Below are 14,449 nucleotides of genomic sequence, written 5' to 3'. Positions count from 1 at the left end.
CACGTGATGCAGGGCAGCTCAGTGGTAAAGAATCCGCCTGCCAATGCAGAAGACATGGGTTCAATTCCTGGGTCGGGAAGATCCCCTGGAGAAGGAAATGGCAACTCACTCCAGTATTTTTGCCTGGGAAATCCCATGGACAGAGAAGCCGGCGGGGCTACAGTCCATGGGGTTGCAAAGCGTCAGACACGACTTAGTGACAACCACCACTACCACATGTTCCAGCTGCCCTCTCTATAGAGGCTGCACCAAGAGGCTTTGCAAACAAGGACGGTTCAGCTACTCAACTCCGACTGCAAACTGCCTCTTCAAAACGATATGCTTCACCCAAGACCCACTTTTCAGACACTGGGAGCCTGGAGAATGTGCCACTTCCACGTGACCACAAACAGGTGACTAGGCCTCTTGGGACCTCAGTTACCACACCGAGACATGGAAGGGGATCCTGGGCACCACCACCCCGGCCCACATCACAGAGTCTCTGCGAGTGGACAGGAATCACCACTGGGAGAGAAGGGGACTGGATGGGAGAGAGAAAGCAGGCGCCCGGCCAGGAGGAGGCAGCCTGGCTTCTGCTGTTTCATGGCACAGTCAGTGACCATGGAATCAATGGGAGTGACCAAGTGCCAATCGAAACAGGCAGACCCGGCCCACGGTGCGCGGACCCCTGCTTTAAAGCTCGGGCAGCTTATCGAGACCCCTGAGCCTGCTTCCCCTTCTGTAAAAGAGGGTCATGGGGCAAACAAAAAGAGCTTATGAGCACAACGTGCCTGATAAGTGGCATGTAGTAGTATTATTATTACCAGGTGCTTTGAATTATTATTATTACTACTACTATTACAACCAGGTGCTTTCCAGGTATCTGCTGTTATCAGGAGCCTGATCTGCTCTCTCCAAGAGGCTCAGAGAGGAAAGAAGGAAGAGAAGTGAAAAGTCAGGAAAGGAGAAATGAAGGAAAGGAAGAGCTGAAAGCTGATGGAAGAATCCAGAAGGAAGAACAATGGCCACTAACTATGCCACTAGGAATCTGGAGCTGCCGTCCTCCCTGAACCAGGAGTTTCTACTTCTGTGACACCCGTCACCTCCTGTCTGGACAGTGAGACACTTGTTGGCACTGGCCCAGGCCCCAGCGGGACAGGCTCCATCCTCTCACTCCATGCAGCCTCACCCCCAGCCCCCTGCCTCCACTGCAGCCCGGCAGCGGCTCTCCCTGCCCCGAAGCCCTTCTGGAGTACAGAGTCCTTTGTTCCTTTATCAACACATCCATTCCAGGACTATTTATGGGACCCCTGTGACATGCTAGGCTTCACGCGGGGTACTGAATGGTGACACGGCAGACAGGCCCCGACCCCACAGAGCTCCCCAATTCCCCATCAAATTCACCAGGAAGTGGCCTCTGACCTGGCACCCTGGGCAGGTTCCTGTGCCTCACAGGCGCAAGACAGCCTGAGGGGGAAACGGGGAGAAGGCAGGGGCGATACGCCTGCCTTTTCTGGTCTGGCCCCACACATCAGGGGCTCTGGAAAGGGCATCTCTCCTCTGCCGACATGGGCCCAGTGAGCAACTTCCTGCTTACTCACGGGGTGGTCGTACACCCCCCTGCCCACCCTCCAACCCAGGCCACAAACTCTGGATGCTCCTCAGAGCCAGAGCCTCAATAATGACACAAGACATGCGTCACCACCTCCGCTGGGCTTTCCTGACAACCAAGTTCACAGCTGAGGGGGGCGAGGGGGGTGGGGGGCGCCCCCGTGCAGGGGCAGAGCAGCGCTGGCCAAGGAGTTCAGGCTACTGAACTACTCCCCAGGGAGGGGGGCACTCACCCCGCTTGGGCTTGGGGAAGCTGTCGTGCAGCCGGAAGACCACCTTCTCCACGAAGTGCTGGATCTCGCACTGCTCGGGGCCACGGACGAACACCATCCAGTCATGCGTGAACCCCTCCGTGGTGGGCTTCTTGCGCAGTTGGGCGCGGTGTCCCAGCTCTAACTTGACCTGGACAGTGCACTGCAGGGAGAAAGGCAGGCGCAGGGTCAGCAAAGAGCCCAGGGCTGTGGGATGTGGCCGCCCCCTCCATCCATCCCCCACCCTACCTACAGAGCCCGAAAGTGAAGGGACTCCGGGAGGCTCCAATTACAGGGGGCTCTACCTGCTTTCTCTTCCCAGCAAGCCCACCCGGGGCCCTGCATCTCCACCCCAGTCACCCCAGGACCCAGGCACCTGCGGTCCCCTCTCCCCTAGGCTCTGCACAACTGTCTGGCTCCTCTCATTGAGGTCTCAGCTTGACAACTGCTTCCTCAGGGAAGCCTTTCCTGACCACCCAGTCTGAAAGCACCCACTCCCACCCCCACAGCTCTTCACCACGGGGTCCTCTCAGCACCCTCCACCATCGGAAACCACCTGCTAATGGCTTGCCTGGTGTGCTCTTAGGTTGGCAGCCTGTCTGGAGCAGTAACTCTCACCAAGATCTCCCAAAAAAACAACAGTGTGACCTGTGAGGGAGGAGCTGGTGTCAGGACCAGAGGGTACCGATATCCACTGATGCTCATGCCCCTAGCATAAAAAGGCTTAGCACTTACACATGACCTACGGACATCCTCCTGCAGACTTTACATCATCTCTGGGTTACTTATAATACCTCGTACAACATAGATGCTATGCAAGCAGTTGTAAATATAGGTAAGTGCTATGTCAACAGTGCCAGGGCACAGCAAATTTAAGTTCTACTTTTTGGCACCTTCTGTAATTTTTTTTCCCAAATATTTTCGATCCACAACTGACTGAATATACAGACGTGAAACACACCAATCCGAAGGGTGGGCTGTGCCTCACTCTACAAGTGAGGCAACCAAGACTCTGAGACTAAGCTGCTATGTGGCCATGAGAGATGGCTCTGCTGTATGGAGATTCAGGCCCATGTGTGTGGGTCACCCAAGAGCCACTCTGCTGTCCTGGCCAACCCACACCAGTCCTTGATTAAAGCCCTGTCGTCATCCATCATCCCACAGAGTGCCTCCCAGAGAACAGAGACCCTGAGGGTCACCTGAGTCACCCACACCAACGATGGTTTGCGGTGAGAATGGGGGGGCGCCAAGAACGAAGCCACCTGGGGACAAGTGCAGGTGGACCATGGCCTCGGCAGCCAGACTCCCCTCCTTGCACACGTGTTGGCCCCTCCCCACTAAGCAAGCAGCCCCCACACTTCACAAACACTGCAGCGCCAACGGGGACCCACTGCACACAGCACTCTGGCCTAGAAAACCCTCCCCGAACTTCCTTCACACAAAGCCTGACACCTAGTATCAAAACCAAAAACATTACAAAGAAGGCGGAGGCCAAGTGGACACTTGCTTCTAAGTGCCAAGATAACCAGGGGCATGCAGGCTGCCAGCTCCCACACATCCTGGAGGAGACTCCCCCACCGGGCTCACCAGCCCAGGCTTGGACCAGAAGCCTCTCTCTGCGTCCTCCGCCCTCTGTCTCACTACCAGACCCCGAGCATCCCCAGGGGCCACAGCCCCTCTGGTACTTGCCTCTTTAACCCATTTAGACCCCGCCACCAGTATCCTCCTGCTCTTCCCCTCCTCCTCTTCCTGCTCAGTCACTGCCTGGGACACAGGGCTCACCCTTCTCCGTCTGAGTCAAGTCCATAAGCTTCAGCACACCTCCCGCCTGCATTTCCCCAAGTCTGGGATGCTCCTGATTCACCATGTTTTCACCACCTCTGTCTGATTCAGACAGAGGATGCTGCAGAGCCGTGCACACACACACACATGCACTCACTCACAAGCAGCTGCTGCTAAGCTACGGACACACTGTAGGGGCTGTGAACCAAGGATGCACGGGGAACGCACACACCCTGCTTCCCCATTCTGTCAGGCACCAGCCATCCCCAAAAGCACCAGGCATGTCTGCTCCTTCCAGGCTGTGAGCCCACAGCCAGGGAGCCCTCATTCACTTCTCTGCAGACTGAACTTCCACTCATCCCTGAAGCCCTGGCTCAGGTCTGCTCTCTCCGGAGCCCTATCTGATCGGTCCCCACACTGGAAACCAAGCAGGCCCTGGTCTCCACAACCGTCTGCAAACAGCCAGCTCCTTGGTGTGCTTCACCCCAACCCTGCTCCTGAGCACCCTCAGCTGTCTCCAATTACCCTCTATCCTGGAACCACACTGCTTGAGGTGTCAACCACACAGGATTAAACTAGAGACGCTTCCTAAATCAGGGAGTTCTAAGCAGCGCATTCTGGGGGGAAGGGCTGAGGTGACGGTTAAGTATAGGGTGGTCTCCACGTGCAGACTGGTGGGAGGCTGTGGGTGCTGAGTGAGCTGTAAAAATGGCAGGAGCCCCTCCCCTGCTGGTAGGACCACAGTCCCGGGGGGGCTGCTCAGAAACAGAGCAGAGAGACCCCCCCAGGGCCAGCCCACTGGCAGGAGGGGTGGGGATCCAGATGGAGTATTTCGATTTAACACAAGAGAAGTGCGCCAGCTACACGCAGATGATGGAGTCAGGGAAACAGCACTGGGTGAGAAGTACCCCGGGCAACTGTGTATGGTCTGGGTTGAAGGCAGACTAGGACAGAGAGACGGACCACAAGCCTGCTGGGAGGCAACTGGAGGGAGTGGCTGGAAAAGGAGCCTGAAACAAGGGAGCTGGGAGGACCTGCAGGCGGATAGAGGAAAGACAGGAGACCCCGGGCATCTGGGAGGCTGTGATGCCCGTGGAGCCCAGCTGGGCAGAGCAGTGGCAGGGGGATGGGAACATTCGAAGGGAAATACCCCACCAAAAGCTGGAGGAAAGGACTGGACGTCTGGATAAACAAGTCACGCTCAAATCAGCCACAAGCTTCTATTCGCAGAACACTGCTTATGGGCAAGACAAACAAATCCCAATGATGTTTACATGGTCCCGAATAGGCCATAATCACCCCCACACCCTATACTGGGTGTGTAACACACTCTGCCTCACACACCCTATACATGAGTGTGTAACATACTCTGCCTTTCTCTCCAACCTGTTCTAACGCTGAGGAGTCAGGAGACGATCCCTGGACTGCGGGCAAGGTTCCAGGTGGGAAGCCAGATCCACACAGTCATGACGACGAGACCCTGGGAACAGCTTCTGATACTTTAGAGCTAAATCCCAGGTCTGCTGTTCACCTGGCCAGAGATCCACAACCCTGCTCCCACCTCGGCCGCAGGCCCTGCATGTCTCATCACATGGGGTTCCCACCCAGGGCACACCAGCAGGCAGCAGAGCCGTGATTGTGAAAGAAGGGAAGACCACAGCTCCATCCGAGAGGGAAGATGGGAGTGCCAAAAAGTCACGCCACAGGCCAAAGTAAACAGGAAGGTTCTGAAGCGCAATGGGTAATCTTTGCTGCCGGCGGGCCATGCCCAAAGCCCCGCCTGGGCCCAGGCAGCATCTCTGCCCTCGGTGGCTGGCGCCAGCTAAGCCTCAACAACCCCAGAGGCAGAGGACCATGCCATGTACTGCTGCACCCAGGAAAGGGGGTCTCCTTCAAGTGCTGGAATCTTCTGAGAAGTAAAGATGGTGGAATCACACAGATCTGGGGACACAATATGACGAAAAAAATCACCGAATCTGTGAGACGTTCGAGGTACACTGAAGCAGAGGCAGGCAAACCTGAGCCCCCGCCAGCTACTCCAGCTTGGCGAGTCTCAGTGATTTATTACCTGCTCTGCACCCCTCCTCCCTCCCCACTCCACCTCAACTCCTTCCCCGTTCAGCAGAACCAAGCAACTGAAGCAGACCCTCAGCCGCTGCTCCAGGAAGGGTGTCTGCTGGAGAGGTTCGCTGTGGCCGGGTTAACAAGCTGGTGCTGCCCCAACTGACGCCTCTCACCTGCCACTCAGCTCCCAGCTGGCTGCCGGGAGGTGGTAGAGCCTCCAGGGGCGAGGGTGGGCCTCGGTCACTGCCTTGGTTCAGCATCTCATCTGGGGGCTACTTCACCACCCCCTCCTCCAACAAAAGCTCAGAACAAAGGGGCATGTTCCAACCCTGCCCCAGAAGGGGTTAACTATTCTACCTCTGGGAAAACCTCCCTAAAACCTGAGCTGAACGAGGGCTCCCAGGGCCATCTGGGGACAGTTAAGCTTGGGCTGAGGGCCTCTGCTGGGCACTACCCTCGCTCCAGGCCAACTGGCAGTAGGCACTTGGAACCCCACGGCCAGAATCCTAAGTCCTGCAAAGCAGGCCAAAGGCTCAGCCGGCCCAGATCCCTCCAGGTGTGGACCGGGAGGCCCTGCCAGCCTGGGGCCCACAGCTCCTCTCATCTCACAGCCCTTGCTCCCCAAGATCCTTCCCAAAGCCCTCGAACCCAGAACCCAGCCAGCTGCCCAGCCCCAAAAGGCAGGTCTTCTACAGAGTGTCTGTAAGATTTCCCCGGCTCTTCTGGTGGGAATTCTCTTCAACAGACACCCTTCCCTCTGGGAATTCGCACTTTACCAAGTGGCCTAGTTATGCCTGAAGTCTGGCGGCTGCTGTGAATTCCCTCAGATGCACAATCCCCTCCCCTCCTAGGAGAAGGAATCACCAAGGGACCCCTCATTGGCCTGGGATGATTCTGCCAAATCTGACGGGACCTAGCAGGGTCACTGGCCATGTGGTCCACACACAGCCACAAAGGGGGATGGGAGGGGGTGGGGGACTAGCCCCATGGAACCACAGCCACACAAACCCAAAGAAAATGCTCTTCACAGAACTTTCTCCCTGGGGGCCCTGCGGGGGCTCTCGGAGCAGCCACTGAATCAGAGCTGGCTCCAGCTGTCCCTTCCTCTGTGTCAATCCTCTCAAGCAGGGACCACCTGCCCAGAGGTGGGGACCTCTCACAACAGCCACAGGAGGGCCTGGGCCTCTGACCACTGACCCACAGAGGGCTGGCGGCCACCCTGCACCCTCTTCTGGTTCTGACCGGCCTCAGTCCTGGGGCACAAGGTTAATGACAAAGTGACAAAAAAGGACGCAATGAATGTGTCTCTGGACACTAAGGATAAGCAAGCAGACCACTATTATGTGTGCTAAGTCACTTCAGTTGTGTCTGACTCTGCGATCCTATGGACCGTAGCCCACCAGGCTCCTCTGTCCAAAGGATTCTCCAGGCAAGAATACTGGAGTGTGTTGCCATGCCCTTCTCCAGGGGGATCTTCCCGGCCGACCCAGGGATCGAACCCATATATCTCTTACATCACCTGCACTGGAAGCAGATTCTTTACTACTAGGGCCACCTGTGCAGACCATGGGGATAAGCAAATACACCCACGATCCTCAGGGTTGTCAGGGGGCTGGGCAGCCTGACCTCCAGCAGCCCAGCAGGGAGGCCTGGCACCAGATATATTAGTACTTTAAATCTGTAGGGAACGCCCACCGACGTGTAGACGATATGCTGGTTGACACCAAAGCTCTCCAGGGAGCAGCCTTGGGAGATTCTGAACACGAACAACCAGATGAAGGCATCTCTCCCAGGGCCAGTGGACCTGGTGACAAAGGGAGTGGTTCCTAGCCCCATTTATTAAAGTGACAGTTGGTAAAGCTAAGTGCAAAACTTCACATTACAAACTGTGGGGGACATGAAGGGGAGTTGTTAGGCTCTGGCCCCCGCTCTCAAGAAAGTTACAACACAGCTTTAACGCCTGGCAGGCCAACCTGCTGGGTGACAGCTTCAGAGCCGGGTTGGGGAGGACCCTGGCACCCTCTTGTCAGCGCTCTGCCAGGTCCCAAGGTTCCCTGGAAAAGGTCTGGGGAAAGAGCGAGAGATCCCCAAGCATGCCCCCAGCCTTGACTCTTCCTCTGTAACATGGGCCTTTCTCCACCGTGAGAAACACACCTCCCTTCCAGAGCAGCAGAGCATGGTCACAGAAAGCTGTTCCCAAGTCCAGGCTTAGCAGACAAAGTGTCATTGAGCGTCAGTTCAACCTGTGGTTCAATGGGTCAGCCGCCCACTTCGGCAGCCAGGCCCGACACTTCTGCAAAGGGAGGAGCCCCTGGGCCTTTGGGGAACAGGACCCCCAGACACTGACATCACTTCTAGCTCCCTAGGCAGCCCCCAGCAAACTTTCCCACCTTTTCAGCATCTGCTCAGTCTGTAGCCACACCTATTCCTTCCCCACCATCTTTGCAGATCATATGCTTGCCAGCCATGACCTCTAAGTAAGCAAAGACCTGCCCCCCAAAATACATCACCATGTTCCCTCTAAAAAAAATACAAATCCTGAGATTTCCCTGGTGGCCAGTGGTTAAGACTGCACTCCCACTGCAGGAGGCACAAGTCTGATCTCTGGGCAGGGAACTAAAGATGGATTTCCCAGGTGATGAGGTGGTAAAGAATCTGCTGCCAATGCAGAGGATGCAAGATACGGGTTTAATCCTGTGTTGAAAAGATCCCCTAGAGGAGGAAATGGCTACCCACTCCAGTATTCTTGCCTGGACAAAACCAAGGACAGAGAAGCCTGACGGGTTGCAGTCCACGGGGTTGTAAGAGTCGGACACAACTTATCCACTGAGCACACAGGCACAGGGAACTGAGATCCCACCAGCTGCACAGCCCAAAAGGAAAAACCCACCATCAAATCCCAAAGAAAAGACGAGTAACTACAGACTAGAGGTTGGAGGGATCAGACAGGTGGGTGTGTGGTCAGGGCAAAGGGAACCAGAATGACTTTTCCCTGGGAGCCCAGAGCCAAATGCAGAACCCTCTCTTTTCTTAGCTGGGCCAGAAAGTTCTAGAGAACACACCAGGAAGGTCAAGAGAACCAAAATCTCCTGAAGCAAGCAGGCTTGGGGGAAAGATCCATTGTTCCCCGTCACACTGAGGCCTTCACAGGTGTGGGGCGTTCCGGGGGAGGCAGAGAAGGCTGACTCTGCTGGATTCCAAGGGTCTCCACCCCCACCCCACCCCCAGATCCTGTACCAGAAGTCCTCCAGGACTGCTTACAGCTGGCTCACCCACTCAGATCGATAAGGGACACCATTCTCTCCTGCCTCCGCTGGGGCTGTGAGGAAGGGACAGCGCTCAGAGCTAGGGCCTCTCCCTACCACATTTGCATGAGAACACAGTCCGGACAGAAGAACTGGACTGGGGTGGCACAGGCCTTCCTCTGGGGCCAGTTTCACTTGCACGTGCATGCGCAAAGACCCAGAGCAGCGCTGTCCAGTGGAACCTGCCATGGAGGAAAGGTCACCTCTTCACACTGCCCAACAAGGTGGCTGGCACCTCAGGAGTGGTGGTTCCTGAACACCTAAGATGCAGCTGGTGCAATGGAGGAACCAACTTTTTCACTCTGGTTCAAGTTTGAATCACAACTGCCAGCAACTGTCACACCAGACAATGGTGGGATGGCACTCTTTGGTCCAGGGGGCTCATCTGCCCCCCGAGCAGGACTGTTGTCTCCCTGAATTGCCAGCCCAGAACGCTGCCCTGTCTCACTCACAGAGACAATCACAGCCTGCCAGGATCCCCCCACATCACAAGGTGAATGGACGCCCATGGGCCTGAAATGTCTCCCTGGGGGCCCAGTGGGGTAAGGGGCAGAAGTCCTGCTCTGCACCTGCGGGGTGTCTAGCAAGACTTTCCCAGGGTCCAGCTGCCTTAAGAGCGGACACTGAAGGTCTATTTTGTTTCCTAACTCAATACAGATCAGAGGCCTTGAGCTCGGTCCCTTCAAGGGAAATGAACTCACCCCACCCTGCAGAAATCCCCATTCAGCTGTCATAAACTATGCCTCACCTCTTGAGAGAAAGGTACAGCACCAAGGCTGAAGTGAAATTGCAGTGCGAGGGTACCCTGAGCACAGGACTCAGTGATCCTGGGCCACTGGGCGGCCAGGATGGGCAGGGGGGTAGGCCTCCTGCACCCCCACCCCTGAAACCCAACTGCCACACAGAGTCTCACCAGCCAGAGCCGCCTGAGTGGCGCCGGCAGCCAGGGACGCCCCAACCTGCCCTCACTAAAAGCAGGGAATTCAGCTGCCACCCCCACAGCCCCACACTGCCTTTCCTGGCCTCGTGCCCCGGGAAGCCAGGGCAGCAGACGAGGGTGAAGAGAGAGCTGATCCTATGTAGGGAGCTGCAATGGTCCAGGGCTTGAGGAGGGAGGGGAAGGGGCTTGGGTTTACCGAAACTGGCTCTGGGTTTCCAGACCAAAGGGAGAGGGTCCATGGGGAGTGTGGGGGGTGGGGGGGGCTGGGGAACACCCTGGGTTTGCAGCAAGTCTCTGGGTGGAGGCTCCAAGATACTGGGGAAGGCAGGGAACATGGGGGTATACAGGGGCTGGGTGGAGGACAGAGGGTCAAAGTCACAGCACCAGACTAGGGGATGTTGGAAGGAAGTGGGCGACCATGAACAGCAGGGAGGATAGCTGTGGTTCCAGGAAACAGATCTGGCTCTTGATTGGGGGGCTGGGGGGCAATGTGGGGCAGTGTCAGGGTCACAGGGGCAAAGAGGGCCCGAAGTGAGGGGAGTGAGGCATCTGGTGTGTGAAGGACGTGGGGGCTCCAGATCAAAGCAGAAATGGTCCCTGTATCTGGTCAAAGAGGGTCTGAAGGTGAAGAGACAGCCCTTTGGGTCCCTGGAACCCAAAGGAGAGTGATCAGAGCAGAGGGGGCTGAGGAAGCCGGCCTAAGTCCGAAACGAAGGATGTTCAAGGCAGGCCGGGGTCCTGGTGGGAAAAGGCCTGGGACCTCGCCAGCTTTTGAGGAGAGGGCTGGGGCTCAGCTGGGGCTGAGGCAGGGACAGGATCAGAGGGGAGAGAGGTTAGGGTGGGCCTGGGTTCAAAGGAGGAGGCTGCAGACCAGGAGTTCTGGGGGGACTCAACCCCCAGCAAAGGTTTAATGTGGAGAACTGACAGAGTTTGAGGGGAAGCAGGGCCAAGGGGCCAGAGCGGACAGGAGACACTAACTGCCCTGGATTCAGAGAAGAAAGGGGGTACAGGCCCGATCAAAGGACCCTAAAGGGACCCTGGGTATGGCTGTGGGGACTCATGATTGGGCCAGAGCGCGGAGGGATGTCCCGGGGGACTCTGGGTCGGACTGGGGTCGCAAGGGGAGTCCCAGGGTAATCCGGGCCAGGCTGGGGTCCCGAGGAGGGTCCCAGAGGGTCTGGGTTGTAGTGGGATCACAAGAGGTGTCCCACGGGGATCTGGGCCGGACCGGGGTTGCGAGGGCCATCCCAGGGGGCTCTGGGCAGCGAGGGACCGAGATTCCCAGGGGAGTCTGAGGCGTTGTAACCCGGCGGGGGTCGCGGATGGGGGAGGGGCGCCCCCGCCCCACATAAAGGCCCGGGGGAGCGGTGGGCGCGCACAAAGCGGGGCGGGCGGGCGCCGAGCGGGAGCGGAGAGGCCGGGACCGAGGAGGGCCGGGCCGGGCGGGCGGGTAAGGGAGGGAGGGAAAGAGGGAAGGAGGGGGCCGGGCGGGCGGTGCGGGCTGCGCTGGGGCGGCGCGGCCGTTCCTCACCTGATTGTCCATGGCTGGCGCCCCGCCCCGCCCCCGGGCCCCGCGTTGCTCGCCGCCGCCGCCGCCGCTCAGCGCCGCCCCGCCGCCCTCATTGTCTGTCAGGCGCCGCCGCCGCCGCTCCCGGCCGCCCGCCCGCCCGCCAGCCCCGCGGAACCGGAAACCACCGCCAGCCCGGGTCGCGCACCGACCGCGGGCCCCCGCCGCCGACTCGGGCCAGCCGCCCGGACTGACAGACGTCTGGGCCAATCGACGGTACGGACAGCCACTCGTGGGGTGGGACTTCCGGCCTGGTGGGGGCCTGCCGGGCTGCGGTCGGAGGGACGAAGCCCGCAGCCAATGGGAGGCCCGAACCGGAGGGGCGGGAGGAGGGAGGGAGGGAGGCGCGAGGCGAGCCCAGCAGAAGGGAGCGCGAGGTGTGCGCCGCACGTGGAGGGGGGCGGGGGCGGGACGAGCGCGCCGCGCCTGCGCACTGTGGTCCGCAGGGGGAGCTGCCCGGTGGCCCGAGCATCACTGGGGCCCGAGCCTCCCTGGGCCCGAGCTGAGCTGGCGGTTGGAACTCTGGAGAGGCATCCCCAGGGACATTTTTGTTTCCTGGCCACGTGTTGCTACTGTGTGATGGAATGAGCCCTGGGCTCTGGAACTACACATTAATTTTACAATCCTGGATCTCTATCATGGTTCACTCCCTTCCTCCCCTGAGGGTCAGTTTGCATCAGTAAAATGGGGACTATCACAGTACCTTTTGAGGATAGTTCATGCTGGTCTGAATGATACAAATCTGATACCGGCTACATTGACATAACCAAGACGTTCTCATTTTATTCCCGAAAATTATCATGCCAATCCCTCCAACAATCCCTGATTTTTAATTTACCCATGAATATATACCTTCACTGTGACTTGTAAACTGTGTGTAGATCGGACATAAACGTATCGCCCCATCTTTTTCATGATCTTGTAAGCCACTTTTCTTTTGGACATTAGGACTTCTGCCTGTGATTTGGGGTCCCTTGTGCAATTATTTTAAATTCCTTCTATAAGGTTAAAAATCGAGGTTTTTTGGTTTGTTTGGGTACCCCCCCTCATTTCTCATTTAAGTGTCAGGCTCAATGGTAAAAATAAAAAAATCCGCCTACTAATGCAAGGAGACGCAGGAGACGTGTGTTCCATCCCTGGGTCGGGAAGATCTCCTGGGGGAGGAAATGGCTACCCACTCCAGTATTCTTGGCTGAGGAATCCCGTGGACAGAGGAGCCTGGTGGGCTTCAGTCCACAGGGTCGCAAAAAGTTGGAGGCGACTGAGCATGCTCGCAAAGTATTTATTAGATTGTGTGGCCGGTGCTTTGCGATGAAGAACAACATCGGAAAATCAGTTACTTTGGAATAAAGCCCAGACAAGAACTGTGAAGAGAGCCAGTGTCATAGTACATAGTAACACTATACTTTTAAATCTAGGGCAGGGCCACCTGCGGTTTTTTTGGAGGGGGAGAGGTTGGAGGTCATACTGAAAAAATAAGCAACAATAATGCTAAGCAATGATGCCAACCAATAATAATGTTATTAATAAAGGATGACAGGGGGGAAAGAAAAAAAACACTGTTTTGAAACCCCTAATGAGCTAATCATTGCAGACGAGAGTTGACCATGGATACTAAAATGATTAACTGAAAAGTCCATGGGAGACTGGAGAGTATAACATCATGTCCACCATGATCTCTTCGCAGATTGCCTGCTAGATGCAAAGAGGGGAAAAAATGATGTTCCCCTGGAAGCATCAGATTGTTGCCAGCTTAGTTCAGTGACCACTTTAAGCAGCAGAGCAGTGGGATAAACAGACGATGAACTCCTGCTAGGGTGCAGTGGGCAATACACAGCACCAAAAAAGAAGTTATTCTTGCCCTAAATATTTAATTTGAATCATACCGTTAGTTCCAGTTTACAAAGGAAACACACGGGGTAGGAGATCATGGGAGGTGACACCATGAGAAGAAATCAGGCAAGGGATTTTCCTGGCGATCCAGTGGTTAAGACTCTGGGCTTTCACTGCAGGGGGGTGTGAGTTCAATCCCTGGTTGTGGGGACTAAGGTCCCCAGATGTCACACATGATGCAGTGAAAAAAATAGAAAACAAAGGAAGAAGAAGAAGCAATCAAACAAATTCAGAAGATGAAACTCTCAACAGCCTGGGAGAAAAGACATGAGAACCATTCAGAGTTCAAAGAGATGGCGTCACAACCAAATGCAATGTAAGGTCCTTCATTGGATCTTAGCTTTGAACAAACCAGCTGTGTCACTGGGGAAATTTGAACTTGAATTACATTGGATTATATTTCAACTTGTAATTGGTTAGGTGTGATCATGGAATTACAGTTGTGTAGAAAAATTCTTTACTTTTTAAAGCTGCACAGGGCTAAAACACCACCAGGGTAATTTCCTTTAAAACACATTAATTTAAAAACTAGATGGTGAAAATATGGCCAATGTTAAGAACTGTTCAATCTAAATGATGGGCATATGGGATTTCATCAAACTGATCTCTATAGTTTTCTGTATGTGGGAAGCTTCTATAATGAAAAGCAAACATGTTGGGACCGAACATGCACCACTCCCTGGTGGTCTAGTGGTTAAGAGTCACCTGCCAATGTAGGGGACACACGTTTCATCATTGGTTGGGGGAACTAAGATCCCATATGCTGAGGAGCAACTAAGCCCTTGTGTCACAAGTACTGAAGCCTGTGCCCTAAAGCCTGTGCTCAGCAACAAGAGAAACCAGTGTGACAAGAACCCCATGCACTGCAATTAGAGAGTAGCCCCCACTCACCACAACTACAGAAATCCCACTCGAAGCAACAATGACCCAGAGCAGGCAAAAAATTATTAATTAATTCAAAGTTAGAATAGTAAAGTAATTTTTAAATGTAAATATGTTGAATTTCCTGGTGGTCCAGTGGTTAGAATTTCATGCTCTCACTGCCAACGGCCTGCGT

General features: G+C 55.7%; 1 protein-coding gene across 3 annotated transcripts in view; it reads right to left on the bottom strand.

Moving 5' to 3' along the window:
* The window catches only part of MLLT1 (MLLT1 super elongation complex subunit), a 63,665-nt gene extending 52,047 nt beyond the window's left edge, over positions 1-11,618 (bottom strand). For all 3 annotated transcript variants that reach the window (XR_014056519.1, XM_081499384.1, XM_081499386.1), the window contains exons 1-2: positions 11,464-11,618; positions 1,824-2,004 (exon numbers count right to left, since the gene is read on the bottom strand). Coding sequence is in view for 2 of the 3 variants with exons in the window: in XM_081499384.1 (XP_081355510.1) it covers positions 1,824-2,004; positions 11,464-11,475 (193 nt within the window). In the remaining variant the exon portion in view is untranslated. The remainder of the gene's footprint in view (positions 1-1,823; positions 2,005-11,463) is intronic.
* Between the last annotated feature and the right edge of the window lie 2,831 nt (positions 11,619-14,449).

Source organism: Giraffa tippelskirchi, chromosome 6 (genome assembly GCF_054371585.1).
Source record: "Giraffa tippelskirchi isolate mGirTip1 chromosome 6, T2T-mGirTip1v1.2.pri, whole genome shotgun sequence".
Lineage (NCBI taxonomy): Eukaryota > Metazoa > Chordata > Mammalia > Artiodactyla > Giraffidae > Giraffa > Giraffa tippelskirchi.
The sequence above is the reverse complement of the archived record's forward strand: the minus strand, read 5'-3'. Positions and strand labels throughout refer to the sequence as shown.